The sequence below is a fragment of the Ahaetulla prasina genome, chromosome 4 (assembly GCF_028640845.1).
Source record: "Ahaetulla prasina isolate Xishuangbanna chromosome 4, ASM2864084v1, whole genome shotgun sequence".
NCBI lineage: Eukaryota > Metazoa > Chordata > Lepidosauria > Squamata > Colubridae > Ahaetulla > Ahaetulla prasina.
The window spans coordinates 142,549,579-142,565,382 of NC_080542.1; the positions used below are offsets into that span (position 1 = coordinate 142,549,579).

The 15,804-nt window shown below is 39.8% G+C and overlaps 1 protein-coding gene across 1 annotated transcript in view; it reads right to left on the reverse strand.

Annotated features, from left to right (window-relative positions):
* LOC131197664 (sodium channel protein type 5 subunit alpha-like) overlaps positions 1-15,804 on the reverse strand; it is a 391,694-nt gene that overhangs the window by 86,018 nt on the left and 289,872 nt on the right. Inside the window, exon 18 of the mRNA XM_058182005.1 lies at positions 5,887-6,027. Within this exon, the coding sequence (XP_058037988.1) occupies positions 5,887-6,027 (141 nt within the window). The remainder of the gene's footprint in view (positions 1-5,886; positions 6,028-15,804) is intronic.

The following is a 15,804-nucleotide window of genomic DNA, read 5'->3' on the forward strand; positions in this document are numbered from 1 at the left end:
TTGATCAACGTTTTTTTCACCAATCGGCTGTCTCACCCATCATTTCTTTAATATAGCAGAATTGTCACATTTCTGGCTCAACACGCAAAAATTCCAGACTCCTTGCACAGAAAATCTGACTTTTGTTTGAAATGGGTAAGCAGAGTACACTAAGCCAGACAGGAATTATGGTAGCGAAGAAGATAAGCAGTGCAGGTAGTACTCATCTTATAACCATTCATTTAATAACTGTTCAAAATTACAATGGCACTGAAAAAATGGCACTTATGACTATTTTTTTATACTTACAACTGTTGCAGCATCTCCATGGGCACGTGATCATAATTCAAATGCTTGGCAACTGGCATGTATTGTACTGTTCCAAAGTCTTTGGCTCATTTTATAACCTTCCCAGCCAGCTTCCAAAAAGCAAAGTCAATGTGGGAAGCCAGATTCGCTTAATGACTGCATCATTCATTTAGTAACTGCAGGGATTTGCTTAATAATTGTGGCAAAAAGTTTATAAAATGGGGCCAACTCATTTAACGTCTGTCTTGATTAGCAGTGAAAAATTTGGGCTCAAGTATGATCATAAGTCAAGGACTACCTGTACTGGACATTGAAGTGGTATACTTTCTTCTTGCCCAGAATATTATTATTATTATTATTGTTGTTGTTATTATTATTATTATTTTATTTGCACAAAATGACAGAATACACAGCAAACGAGATAACTATGCTGGGTTTCGTATCACAGATCACTAGTCGAACACTTCCCAAGCGTTTAGGACTGTGTGATGTATCGGCGAATTATGCGAGCAGATCCCAGTAAGGTGGCCGTCTGTAGCTGACCAATGGTGATCTTGTCAGCGCCAATTGCTTTTAAGCGCTTGCCTAGGTCTTTAGGCACAGCTCCCAGTTGTTCCGAGTACCACTGGAACCACCTCCACTGGTTTATGCCAGAGTCTCTGCAATTTGATTCTCAAATCTTGATATCTGGTGACTTTTTAAAGTTGTTTTTCATTGATTCTGCTGTCACCAGGTATAGCAATGTCGACGATTATTATTATTATTATTATTATTATTATTATTATTATTATTATTATTATTATTATTATTATTATTATGGGTATTCAGAGGCACTGGGAAAATTTCACTAGTAACTGAAATTTGACTGGAATCCAGCAGTACATGTAGTCCTTGACTTATGACCACAATTGAATGCAACATTTCTGTTGCTAAGTGAGACATTTGTTAAGGGGATTTTTGTCCCATTTTTCGACCTTTCTTGCCACAGTTGTTAAGTGAATCTGGCTTCCTCATTGACTTTGCTTGTCAGAGGGTTGTAAAGGGTTGTAAATTGTAATTGTAAATTGCTTGACATAGTGTAAGCCGCCCTGAGTCTTCGGAGAAGGGCGAGATATAAATGCAAATAAATAAATAAATAAATAAATAAAGGGTGATCATGCAATCCTAAGACACTGAAGTTGTCATAACTACGCGTCAGTTGCCAAATGTCTGGATTTTGATCATCTGCTACAATCATCATGTGAAAAATGGTCATGTCACTTTTTAAAGCAACATAGTAACTCTGAACTATCACTAAAGGAACTGTTGTAAGTTGAGGGCTACCTATAATATTCTCTTACTCCTAATGTGTTTGGTAGTTGTCGCTATCAACTGTCTTACTGCTTTTTCTGGTTATTTTGCCTTTCCGTTATCATACTCATTCATGGCACCACATTCTCCACTTAGTCGCAAGCCTTCAATTTCTCTTCTTCTCAACTCATGAAAAATACTGCCTGAATGGTCAACCTCTCTATTAAAGTACTGCTCTCCCCTTTAAGCAGGCCTCCATCCAGGGGTGAAATGTAAAATTTGTTACTACCGGTTCTGTGGGTGTGGCTTGGTGGAGTGGCTAATGTGACTGAATGAGCATGGCCAACTTTTTTTTTTTTTTAACGTTTAAAAGTATTTTTTCTACAAGCTCTTTGGCTGAAGAGCTTGTAGAAAAAATGCTTTGAAAGGGTTCTGACGATCCCAGCTGAGCCGCGGGATCATCAGAAGCTTTTTTTTTTTACTTTTAAAAGCATTTTTTCAGCCGAAGAAAAAATGCTTTTAAAAGTAAAAAAATCCTCTGATGATCGTGCGGTTCAGCTGGGCATGTGGGGTGGGGGGGAAGAAGGGGGCCAGGGATTTTTGCTACCAGTTCTCCAAACCACCTACCACCATCGCTACCGGATCGGGCGATCTGGTCCGAACCAGGAGCATTTCACCCCGCCTCTGTCCAACTGAAGGTCAGCTAGGTAACATCTGGCATGCTTTTTGGTTACCTGACTGTTAATGTTCCACTGTGCAGGCCCAAGTAAGCAGGATCTACCTCCTTCCTCTGCAGCAGTATTTACAAGCGGAGATGTGATCAAGATGACACAACGTGCCTTGTGATGTCACAACAGACGCGCTACAGCTTAATGTGTGCAGTTAATTATGATGCAGAGAAGGAAGGGTGGAGTTTGTACTGCAATGACCCAATGCATATATCAGGCACGTCCAACCTTGGCAAATTAAAGGCTTACGGACTTCAGCTCCCAGAATTCCCCACCCAGCCATGCCTTGTTAAAGTCCACAAGTCTTTGAACCTTTGTCTGTCTGTCTGTCTGTCTTTGTCTCTCTCTCTCCCTCTCTCTGTCTCTAAATCCATCCGTGCTTCTCTGGGCCACTCTAGAGATATTTCTCTTCTGCTAGCTTTTACGGGGTATAATGCCTGGGAAAAAGGGTAAAAAAAAATGAGCTTAGAGAATTGATATGATCCTGGTCAGTTTTTTTCCTCCAATACTGGACAGTGATGTGCTGAAAAAGAAGGAGCATCAGTAGCACCAGAGCAGAAAACCTACTATAATGACTGGTATACTCACAAATAGGAGCTACACCACTGGATGCTGATATGAAACAGGATAGGAATGAGCAATAAGCACAATAATTTCATGCTTGACATGGCTTTGGGCTAACTTTAGGATGGGTGGACAACATTTTAAGTCAATAATGGGGAATATTCCTAGGAGTAATGAAAATACTCTCCAACTGTGAATTTTACATAATTCGCAGTTTTGCAAAATTCACAACTGGGAAATATTTCCATTAAGTGGCACCAAAAATGTCACAAAGAGGGTGCAGACTTTCAAAGTAAGTAAGCTCTCCAGAACTAACTGACTGATTGACTGACTGACTTAGTGATTGCTGCACCAGGCAAGAATCCATAAAAAAGAAAGGACGAGAAAAAAGGAAGAAACTCTAATGTTTTTCATCAACACCTATGAAAATATGTGAGGGATGTTGACTGAATGCGTTTTTTTAATTAAGTAGCAGATGCCATGTTTCACCTGGCACTGAAAAGCAAAGGAAACAGGATTTGCTGAATTTTAGGTGAATTTTTCTGTTCCTGAATGGTTTGAGCATTCAATTACACCCACCCACCACTACACTTTGTAGGAGGAGAGCTGTATTACTCTGTGGTAGCAAAGAATCAGGAGTCTATTAGCACCTTTTTTCAACTAAGACATTTTACTAAAAGGCGGAAGCTTTTATGAGAAGAGTGCCATCAGCGTCCTGACTTGTTGGGTTTTTTTTTACCAACTACTAGCAAAAGTATTCAGTTTACAAGTTTTATCTTGAGATCTACAAAACTCAAAGCTGTCAGATCCGCTTTTATTTTACAATGTTTTTTTAATCTTTCCTCATGCCTTCATTTTTGCAGTAACCTCTCAAATGAAGAATTGTGGAGAATTCAAACACTTGCAGGCAATTTGGAATTGCTCTAATTGAGCTCAAAATAGTAAAGATGTAAGTAGTCCTTGAGTTACAATCACAAGTGAGCCCAAAATTGGCATTGTTGAGCAAGACAGTTGTTAAGTGAGTTGTGTCCCACTTAACAACATATCTTGCCACATTTGTTAAGTGAATAACTGCAGTTGTTTACCGTGTTGGTAACACTATTGTTAAGTGAATCTGGTTTCCCCATTGACTTTGCTTGTTTGAGGGTCACAAAAGGGGGTCATGTGAGCCCAGGATATGCAACTGTCATAAATATGAACCAGTTGCCTGGTGTCTGAACTTTTATCTGATTCTGCAACCGTTTTATATGTGAAAACCAATCATGAGCCACTTTTTTCAGGGCTGTTATAACTTCAAATGGTCACTAAACAAATGGTTATAAATTGAGGATTATCTATATTGTTAAATTGCATATTTTGGATTTTTTGGGGTGTGTGTGTTTCAATACCATTTTCTTGCTAACTCGAGCTAACTAAAAGGGTGCATTGTGATATGCCTGGTAGGAAGAAGCGTGGCATATAAATTGAATACGTTTATAAATAAAAACGAATGAATACATAACACTATTGGCTAGACAGGGCTCCTAGGAAGTGTTCTTTGGTTCTTTTGCTTTTGAATGCAGCCGAATGTGGACTTTCAGCACAGCTCTGAGATGGTTTTTGAGACAGTTCCCACGCAATTTAGACTTTGTCCCAAGAGACCTTGCAAGAGGACTCTGTATAGAACCAAGTCTCCAAAAAGAGCAACTTTCCTGCAATGCTCTCTCTCTCTGTCTCTCTCTCTCTCTCATGCCGCCTCATCTAACCCCTGCTTGATTCCGTGGCATTTTATGGCAAGATGCCACGTTCTCTGATCCCTCTTTGTTTATGTTCTCAGTGAAGATTATATTTCTTTTCTGGGACGGAAGCAGTTTAAAGTTAGGGAATAAAAAAGCTTTGGCTGCTGTTGCTGCGTTCGGCTACTGCTCCACACAGGAAAGGTTTTTTGTTTTTTTTAATTTGCATTTATATCCCGCCCTTCTCCGAAGACTCAGGGCGGCTTACACTATGTGTGACTTCGTACTCCATTAACACCAGGCGCTCTTTTCCTGACCCTGCCTTTCATTCCAATGCAGGAGAGCTCAACCCTAAACAATCACATACTTAACAGAGAAATTCTTCCCGCCATTAGCACTTTCCATATTTATTATTTAGATTCTTCTTTCCAGTCACTGTGAAGATGGACTAGTTCAGACTGATTTTTCTTTAATGTTAGATTAATTAACGTTACATAGTTAGGACTGCAGAAAAAACAATTGCAACCAGCCTGCCTTCCATTGAGGACCTACAATGTATACTGTCCAACCGAGAAAGAGGGCTATGAAAATGTTTACAGACCCCTCGCATCCTGGACATAAATTATTTCAACTTCTTCCGTCAATATTACCTTATAGGGCATTGCACGCCAAAACAACTAGACCCAGAGACATTTTTTTTTCCTCCCATGTTATCACTCTGCTAAACAACTAATTCCCACAAGACTGTCTTTTGCCCTAGGATATCGAACCATGTACTAAGGCTGTATTACTATTATCCTTCCCTTCTTTCCTATTATTTATTACTTTACCATCTTATGTCTATCACATTGCTTTTATTGTATCTTATGACTGTCACTGAGTATTCTATATTATAATGTATGATGATTGCATCTTATGAGTATGATCATGATTATCACTTGTTGCTTGTATGTATACTGAGAACTTTTGCGCTGGAGACAAATTCCTTGCGTGTCCAATCATGCCAATAAAGAATATTCTATTCTATTCTATTCTATTCTATTCCGTTCCATTCCATTCCATTCCATTCCATTCCATTCCATTCCATTCCATTCCATTCCACATTCTATTCCATTCCATTCCATTCCATTCTATTTCCATTCCATTTCCATTTCCATTTCCATTCCATTCCACATTCTATTCTATTCCATTCCCATGCATATTGTGGCATGCAACCCAACCACCCCCTGCTAGTTTTCCTTCATGCAGTTTCAAACGTGGCTAGCTAATGGCATGCAGAAAGCTCCTGGCATCACCATTACCTCTTGCTGGTCTGATAGTGGAAGAACCACCTCTGATTTTGACAGCTTGTCCATCTGCAACTCACTTAACTCTTCACAAAACTCAGAAGTCTGGCTTTCGATCGCTGTGCTTGTGTAGTGTTGCTCCTTCAGTTGCTTGTCCTGGCAGAAAAAACCCTAAATACATTTATTTCCTCCATTTTCTTTTTCAACATGGTAGTTGGTTTTTTTAAAATGGATTGTGCACCCAGTCCACTGAGAAAAAAAAAAATCCGCCTCCAATATATTCACCAAAAGTCACACTTTAAGCAAATCACGGAAAGGAAAAAAACAATACAGGTAGTCCACGATTTAGCCCAAAATTTTTGTCATTAAGCGAGACAGTTATTAAGTCAGTTTTGCCCTATTTTAAGATCTTTCTTGCCATTGCGAGTGAATCACTGCGGTTATTAAATCAGAGACACTGTTGTTAAGTAAATCTGTCTTCCCATTGACTTTGCTTGTCAGAAGGTCACAAAACAAGACCCTGGGACATTGCAACCGTCATAAATATGAGTCAGTTTCCAGATCACATGACCATGGGGATGCTGCAATGATTGTTAAGTGTGAAAAACTGTCACAAGTCATGTATTTAATGCTATTGTAACTTCAAATGGTCACTAAATGAACTGCTGTGATTTGAGGACTACCTGTCTATGGAAGGTAGATTACATAATTTTTGATTTACTGATTGGATCCAGGACAGTGAAACAGATCTAGACTAATTTCTTCAGAGGAACCTCTTAATTCTCACAGCGAGATGACTTTTGGTTCAGGTAATCCTCATTTAATGACCCTCATGGGGACTTGCAGCTCCATCATTGTTGAGGACTACCTCAACAAGTTTGGTGGAAAACCAATACAACTTCCATCTCAAATTACTGTTCTTTTACTACAGGAATTATGAAGAGATATTCCCTGGCTTACAAGGTTCATCAAGAGGGACATAAGGAGGTATTCTCAAGCAGAACTGACTTATTAAATAGTATATTCATCCCTTCATAGTTCATTCCTCTTGCTTTGTGGGAAATGCTTGATTAATATGTTGCTTGTACTTTAAAAGTAGGGAAGTCACTACCTACTGTTCTGAATCACACCATAGTTGTTATTTTTTTTTTTTTTTTGCAAATCTGGCTTGATGGTATAGTTCCCTCTCAATAGGAAATGGAACAAAGAAATAAAAAGGTCTGATTCCAAACTGAACAGTAAAGTTTAAAAAAATGTATCTGTGAAAGTGTTCTCAGTCTGTCTAGCTCCCATTAACCACCCCTATTGAAAAGCTGCTTTGATTTCACAGTAAATTAATTTAAAATTAAATACCAACTTCCTGCTGCAGAGGACATGGCACTCCATGTATATTTTGATTTATAATAAATTTCATTCATCATGCTTCTAGCTGTACCCTGTGCTTAAGAAAGTGCTCCATGTAATTGTAGGCCATGATTTTAAATCAATTCTCTACAGGCCAAAGGATCAATTTATAGTCAGGAGAGTAAATTTTTGGTCGCCACCAGAAACAAACTACAATGTGCAAAGGAATAAACCGGATGCAATTCAGTGTGAGAAATCTGTCATGTGATTTTCCACTCCCCCACTTCTCCTTAATTCTTGGGCAGCTTGGAATTCCTTCCTGTTCAACCCAAATAACAATCATAATTCAAATAATTCCATTCATTCATTTTTTTACATTAATTGGGTCAAATTTTATATTTATCGACAAAGAAATAACGGGAGACTAGTATAGTTCTATTTCAAGCTATTTAGCTCTTGTTAGCTAGCCATACCCTTCTGGGACTTGAACGCGGGCTCGAATCTCAGAATTGTATGGTTAGCTGACAAGAGCTAAATAGCTTAAAATAGAACTATTGTCAGGCCTGGAAGCCATACTACCTTGGTGCCTTTAGGATCCAGACCTGCCACAATCCTACGGTAGAAGTAGAATTAGCCATAACAAAACTTTGCGGAGAAATTCAAGGCTATGGTGTCTGATAGCTGTGCTGAGAAGAAAGTGGAGGTTATCTTCTGTACGTGAAGGAACTGATCGGAGCAATGGTGGACATGTGGGAGAAGTGGGAAAAGTCTTGAAGTGAGTGAGGAAAACCCGGAAGCTCTCAGATTCGGGTTTTCCCAGATGTGCCAATATGATAAAGTGACCAGATTTCAGCGATGGCAAGTGGGACACCATTGACCATGGGGGGAGGGGGGGCTGTGCATGAGCGCTGAGTCTTGCCACCTGGCTGAAGGAGGAGGAGCGGCTGCTGCTTCTTGGCTCTTCCAGGCAGGCTCGGCTCTTCCAGGTAGGCTCGGCTCTCCTTGGCTCTCCTCTCAGCTCTTCCAGGCAGCGGGCGATCTCGCGCCCCCTTCTCCGCCACTCCCCCTTCTCCGCCTCCTCCTCCTCCTCTTGCGTTGCCGCCTCCCATTTTCAGAATGGGAGTGAAAAAAAATTGGGACTTTTTTGAAATGCCGCGGGACGCGGGACAAATTATTAAAATGCTGGACTGTCCCACCATAAGCGGGACGTCTGGTCACTATACAATATGACATCTCTAATAAAAGTCAGCTTTGAGGAGTCGCAAGCCTCGGAGTTTGATTTCATTGTGGGATATTATTGGATCCCTGACAACTATACTAGTCTCCCATTATTTTTTTGTCGGTAAATATAAAATTTAACACAAAAATGGTTTGTCACAAAAGCAAACTGCCTGTGAAGGCTCCTGAATTAGGGCTGAAAGGTAAAAACTGAAGCAGTATGCTCCATCCCATATTTGGGTAGATCAGGTTACCGTGATAAAAAAAAAAACACCACTTCATTAATTGGGGTCATTACGTGAAATATTGTTCAGGTAGTCCTCGACTTACAATCACAATTGAGCCCAAAATTTCCATTGCTAAGCAAGACAGTTGTTAAGTGAGTTTTCCCCTATTTTACGATCTTTCTTGCCATATGTTAAGTGAATCACTGCTGTTGTTAAATTAGTAACACGGTTGTTAAGTGAATCTGGATTTCCAGTTGACTTTTCTTGTCCAAAAGGTGTTGCAAAAGGTGATCAAATGGGACATCTGAATGTAAATCACCATGGAGATTCGCCATGGGGATTCACCAAGTGACCATGGGGATGCTGCAAAGGTCATAAGTGTGAAAAAAGGTCGTAGGTAACTTTTTTCAGTGCCTTTGTAACTTTGAACAGTCACTAAATAAATTCTTGTAAATGGAGGATTACCTGTAAAACGAAGCAGCCTATCTTGAGGTTCCATGAGTCACATAAGAATAGAGTAAGGAACACCAAGATAAGCTGAAAAGTTTTGGTTGGGAGCAAAATGGTCTTGCTCGGAATCTGTTCTGTTTTTTCAGACTGTTAATTTTAGACCCTCTCTGAAGTTACATCTTGAGTGGAGGAGGAGGAGGAGGAGGAGAGAGAGAGAGAAAGAGGGAGAATTTAGAATGCCTCCTCCTGCTAAAAAAATAATTTTAAAAATTTTTACAAAATGAAGAATATCCTTGCCTGGAAAGTGGAGGCCATTGAAAATAGGCAAGGAAGTTGCAAAACTTTGGCCCATGGAAATTGAAATAATTAATTTGAAGTACAGTTGAATTCTCCCTTGAGTTAAATTCAGCATCTGGATATTTTATACAGTACAGGTAGTCCTTGATTTACAACATAATATTAATGTCTTCTATGTACAACAGTTGTTTTATTCAAAGTTACAACGGTACAGAAAAAAGTGTCTTATGACCATTTTTCACACTTACAACCATTGTGCCATCCCCATGGTCATGTGATCAAAATTCAGAGGCTTGGTTGACTCATATTTATGATGTTTGCCGTGTCCTGGGGTTACATGATCACATTTGGGGTCTTCTGACAAGCAAAGTCAATAAGGAAGTGATATTCACTTAACAGCCATGTTACATGTGGCAAGAAAGGTCATAAAATGGAGCAAAAATAACCTAAAACCTGTCACGCTTAGCAATTAAAAAGTTAGGCTCAATTGTGGCTGTAAGTCAAGGACTACCTATAATGTCTTGTCTAGTCTCTATTTAGCTTTTCAAGATTGGCTAAGGTTAGTTCATTGCTGTTGCTTGTTGAGTCCTTCTCCCTCACTGTACCAACCCTGTATTCCTCAACAGGGTTGTTTTGGGGAAAAAATGGGAGGAGGGAATGTCTCTCACACACACTGCTTCGCCCTCTTGCAGAAAGACAAGATAACTAATAAATCCATTAGCAATTTGTCCATTTGAAATGATGGAGCAGAACCTTAATCATGCTGGTTTAAATACAAATGCATGCCTCTTTGCATGTCTTCACCTTACTTTTCCATGTTTCATCAGAAAACACAGGTAGTACTCGACTTACGACTACAATTGAGCCCCAAATTTCTGTTCTTAAATGAGACATTTTTAAAGTGAGTTTTGCCCCATTTTACGACATTTCTTGCCACAGTTGTTAAACGAATCACTGCAGTTGTTAGGTTAGTAACACGGTTGTTTAGTGAATCTGGCTTCACTATTGTTTGTCAGAAGGTCGCAAAAGGGGATCATGTGACCCCGGGACACAGCAAACTTCATAAACATGAACCAGTTGTCAAGCATCTGAATATAAATCATGTGACCCTGGGGATGCTGCAAAGGTCATAACTATGAAAAACAGTCACTTTTTTCCTGCGCTGTTGTAAACTTTCAACAGTCAGATCCCTGGAACTCCAAAAAGGGAAATCAGGAAGAAGATTCTGCACCTCTGCATTAGCATACTATGTGAAGAATTATTTTCAGATAAGACTACAGGTAGTCCTCAACTTATGACGATTTGCTTAGTCAGCATTCAAAGCTACAACAGCACGGAGAAAAGTGACTTAAAGACCATTTTCCATATACCGTATATACTCGAGTATAAGCCGAGTTTTTCAGCACGTTTTTTGTGCTGAAAAACATCCCCTCGGCTTATACTCGAGTATATACGGCTTATACTCGAGTTGTTTTTTTTTCTTCTTTTTTTCACATTATACCGGATGGTGCAAACTTGGCGGGCTTTTGCATTAGCGCGGGGAAGCCCTGCCGGTGCAGTGAGAGGGCGGGGGAGCCGCCAGCCTTCTCGGCTGAGGGAGGGAGGCTTTCCCTGACCGGTAGCTGCCTCATTTCCCTCCCTCGGCTTATACTCGAGTCCCCAGTTTACCCCAGTTTTTTGGGGTAAAATTGGGGACCTCGGCTTATACTCGGATCGGCTTATATTCGAGTATATACGGTATATGTCCATTGCAGCATCTCCATGGTCACGTGGTTTATATTCAGATGCTGGACAACTGGTTCATATTTATGATTCCCCCTTTGCGACAAGCGAAGCCAATGGGGAAGTCAGAATCACTTAACAACTCACCACCTTAAGAACTGCAGAGATTCACTTGTGGCAAGAAAAGTCATAAAATGGGGCAAAACAAATTTCTCACTTAGCAACATAAATTCTTGGCTCAGTTGTGGTCGTAAGTAAGGGACTACCTACATAAACGTAATTCAGAAATCGGATGGCGCAGGATATTCTTATTTTTTAATTTTGCGCGCTCTCTCTCTCTCTCTCTCTCTCTTCTATGTCTTTGTGTGTGTATGTGTTAAAATTACTTTCCTCTGAATGCTAAACAATTACTTATTTTTGCTGCAAAATAGCAGTTATTGATAATACAGAACTCTAGTGTGGGAGGCTTATGTAATCTGCCTGTAAGTGTTTGATGCCAAGTGCTGTGTTGCCAAGGCAGTATTCATTATAACAATATTTATTGAATCAATGTTTCCCTTAATTTAAAAAATACAAATCATGATGTGAGACAAATAATTAGGCAGATACACAGAGAAAATGGGGTTGGAAGGGAGTAGCTATTTGTCCGGTGCCTTAAAATACAGGAACTTAAATGAACAGTCCTATAAACTTATATAAACAATTAATGAAACTATTCAGAAGAAAGTCCTACTGACTGCAGTGGATTTCCCCTCCAAATTAGTAGCTTAAACTAGGCCATAATGAGCTATTTTCTCCTACAACACCCAAGCTGCAATTGAACAGCACTATTCTTGCAAAGAGAAAGCTAGTACCACAGGGAGATGGTTTGCAGCTGAGAAACCTTCTTCAACATGTGCAAGTAGTTCTCGACTTATGACCACAATTCAGCCCAAAATTTTCTAAGTGAGAAAGTTGTTCAGTGAATTTTGCCACCTTTTATGATCTTTCTTGCCATAGTTTTTAATTGCCATTGTTAAATCAATAACACGGTTGTTAAATAAATCTGGCTTCTCCATTGACTTTGTCAGAAGGACACAAAAAGAATCATGTAAATATGAAACGGTTGCCAAGCATCTGAATTTTGACTATGTGACCATGGGAATGCTGCAATGGTCATAAGTATGAAAAATTTACATAAATCACTTTTTTCAGTGTCATCGTAACTTCGAACAGTTACTAAGTGAACTAAACTATTGTAAGTTGAGGACTATCTGTATTAATATTCAGGGAACTATTTTTTAAAAATTAAGAATAGCATCTCTTTAGATGAGGTCACACTTCTGAAATGGGGGAGTCAAAACATAGATTCATTATTTCAGCTACAATCCAGGGTGTGACACTTCAGCTAAGATTTAACATTCAGCTATTTAAGGAACCATTATGCAGTCCTTCTAGACTTATTAGACAGTTCATGATTCAATATTTATCTCTTAATCAAGACCAGTTCCAAGATAAACAGGTAGTCCTTGACTTACAACAGTTTGTTTAGTGACCATTCAAAGTTACAACATCACTGAAAAACCTGACTTATGACCATTTTTTCATTTACAACTGTTGCAATATCCCCATGGTCACATGATCAAAATTCGGATGCTTGGCAACTGATCCATATTTATGACGGTTGCAGTGTCCTGAGGTCACATGATCACCTTATGTGAACTTCTGACAAGCAAATCGACGGGGGAAGCCAGATGAACTTAAAAACTGGGTTACTAGCAATAGCAATAGCACTCAGATTTATATACTGCTTTATAATGCTTTACAGGCCTCTCTAAGTGGTTTACAAAGTCGGCAGATTGCCCCCAACAATCTGGGTCCTCAATTTATAGACCTCAGAAGGATGGAAGACTGAGTCAACTTTGAGCCTGATGAGATTCAAACTGCCAAATTCCAAGCAGTGGGCCAGTCAGCAGAAGTAGCCTGCAATACTGCACTCTAACCACTGCATCACCGAGGCTACTAACTTAACAACTGCAGTGCTTCGCTTAACAATTGTGACCTGAAAGGTCATAAAATGAGGCAAATCCACTTAACAAATATCTCAATGGAAATTTTGGGCTCAATTGTGGTCATAAGTTAAGGCGGTTATAAAGTTATAATAATAAGTTCAGATAGCATATTAAGCCAACAATAAAGGTTTCCAAATTACAAGTTTGAATTCACAAGCTTGCTAGACCCAAATCAAACCAATTGCATTACAGTTTCCCCAATTCTGGCCAATGATTTCTGCCTCTTACAATGTTCATTAAAGGACTGGAGGTTGAATAGCAGAGTACTGGAGTGTAGACTGATGCCCACTATCACTTTCTTAATCTAGCTACATTCAGTTTACAATTAAATTATAATCTATAGCAGATGGCAAGGTAGGCTTGTTTTATCTGGTTGGGGAAGTAAAAGAAGGCAGTGCAATTTTTCTTGCACAGAAAGAAAATGAGAGAAGGATATACAGGTAGTCCTCGACTTATAACCATTCATTTAGTGACTGTCCAAAGTTACAATACCACTAAAAAAGTGACTTATGACCGCTTTTCACACTTACCCACTGTTGCAGCATCCCCATGGTCACATGATCAAAATTCAGATGCTTGGCAACTGGTCCTCACCCTTACAACCGGTGGTTTTCCTGTATTCATGTGATCAGCATTTGGTTGATTGGCAACCACCATGTATTTACAATGGTCGTAGCATCTTGGGAATCATGTGCCCACCATGTATCACCTTCCCAGCTGACTTCCATCAGACAGATTTGCTTAACTGCACTGATTCGCTTAACAACCCTAGCCAAAAAGGTTGTAAAATTGGGCGTGACTCACTTAAGAACCACCTTGCTTAGCAATGGAAATTCTGGTCCCATTTGTGGTCGTATGTCGAGGACTACCTAAGCAGAATGCGAAGTCTTTCCACTGTTTATATTCTTCCTGTCTCTTTATACATATGATAGCTTTTGAAAATGGATTGCATTTTCATATAATTATATGGTAGATGATACATTTTATTCCTTAGTAAAGTACTTTATCTCATCCTCTATCAAGGATAAAATCCATTAAAAAAAATGTGTGCAAAAGAAAATATCTGCTATCATCGTGGGAAGAAAAAGCTCCTTGTCATCCTTCAACATCCACACCAGTTGGCCACCTGATCTATCTTTGACCTGCCAGTGAACCCCAGACAACAAAGCAAAGGACCCCTTAAGCCTTCCTGCTAATTCTGATAACTGGGCTGAAACTGACTAAGTGCCTCTTGCTACAGAGAATTGGCCAATATTGGCAACTTAATTAAAACTAAGGAAAATCCCCTGAAGATATAGCTGTCCAGAGTTATTGATTGAGACAGGCGGCTATAAAAATTGATTAAATAAATAAAAGATATGAAAATCCCTCACACTCACAATAGGCTTCCCCTAATCTAAAACCATCAAACAAGGTCATCTGCTTGACTTACAAAAAGGTAGCTATTGCAAAACCTTGCAGGGGAAGAAGTTGCACTTCCTCTCTGCCGGACCTAGCCCACTTCCCAGGTGGTGGGCTATGTTCATGACTTACCTAAAACAAACACTCTGCACATGTTACCAACCTTTTCCTTTAATTCATGGCCATCCGCTTCAAGCAATACTATCACGCTCTTTGCAAAACCTGGCTCATATGAATCAGTTGCAGGTAGAGAACAGGTGGTACCTAGCTGAACAACAGTAACTGCAAGAAGGATCTTGGAGTCCTAGCAGAATAGTAGATGGTCACATACATATGAGCCAGCAGTGTATTGCAGCTGCCAAAAAAGCCAACACAGTCCTACGCTGCATTAACAGAGGGATAGCATCAAGATCCTGACCAAGGTTCTTTATCAAAAGCCCTTAATATGATTTATAATACCACTTTATAATGCCTTGATAAGACCACCCTTGGAATACTGTGTCCAGTTTTGGTTGCCATGATATAAAAAAGATGCTGAGACTCTAGAAAGAGTGCAAAGAAGAGCAACAAAGATGGTTAGGGGGCTGGAGGCTAAAACATATAAATAACGGTTGCAAGGAATTGGGTATGTCTAGTTTTATGAAAGGAAGGCTTAGAGGTGATGTGATAGCAGTTTTCCACAGAGGACTGCCACAAAGAAGAGGGAGTCAAGCTATTCTCCAAAGCACCAGAGGGCACGACAAGACGCAATGGGTGGAAACTAATCAAGGAGAGAAGCAACTTGGAACTAAAGAGAAATTCCTGACAGTGAGATCAATTAATCAGTGGAATGGTTTGCCTTCAGAAGTTGTGAGTGCTCCATCACTGAGGCTCCATCACAACTCGAGCTGTCACAGTGGTGACACGTGATGTATCAGGACTTTTCTCCCCTTTGCTAAACCAGGTGGGGGCAAGGCTAGCACATGACACATCTGGTCCGTGGGCCGTGGGTTTGACATCCTTGGTCTAGGGTTTCCTGCTTGAGCAGGGATTGGACTAGAAAACCTTCAACAACTCTATTATTTAGAATTTCTTCTAATATCACAAACACCCTTTTGGAGAAACAGGACTTTGCTTGGGATTGAAATGAAACCAGCACTGATGTTAAGCTGGATTTTGGGTAGAAAGCATTAATTAAGTAAGACGACCTAGTTGACCAAGCTTTCTTTCATGGCCCCACGTAT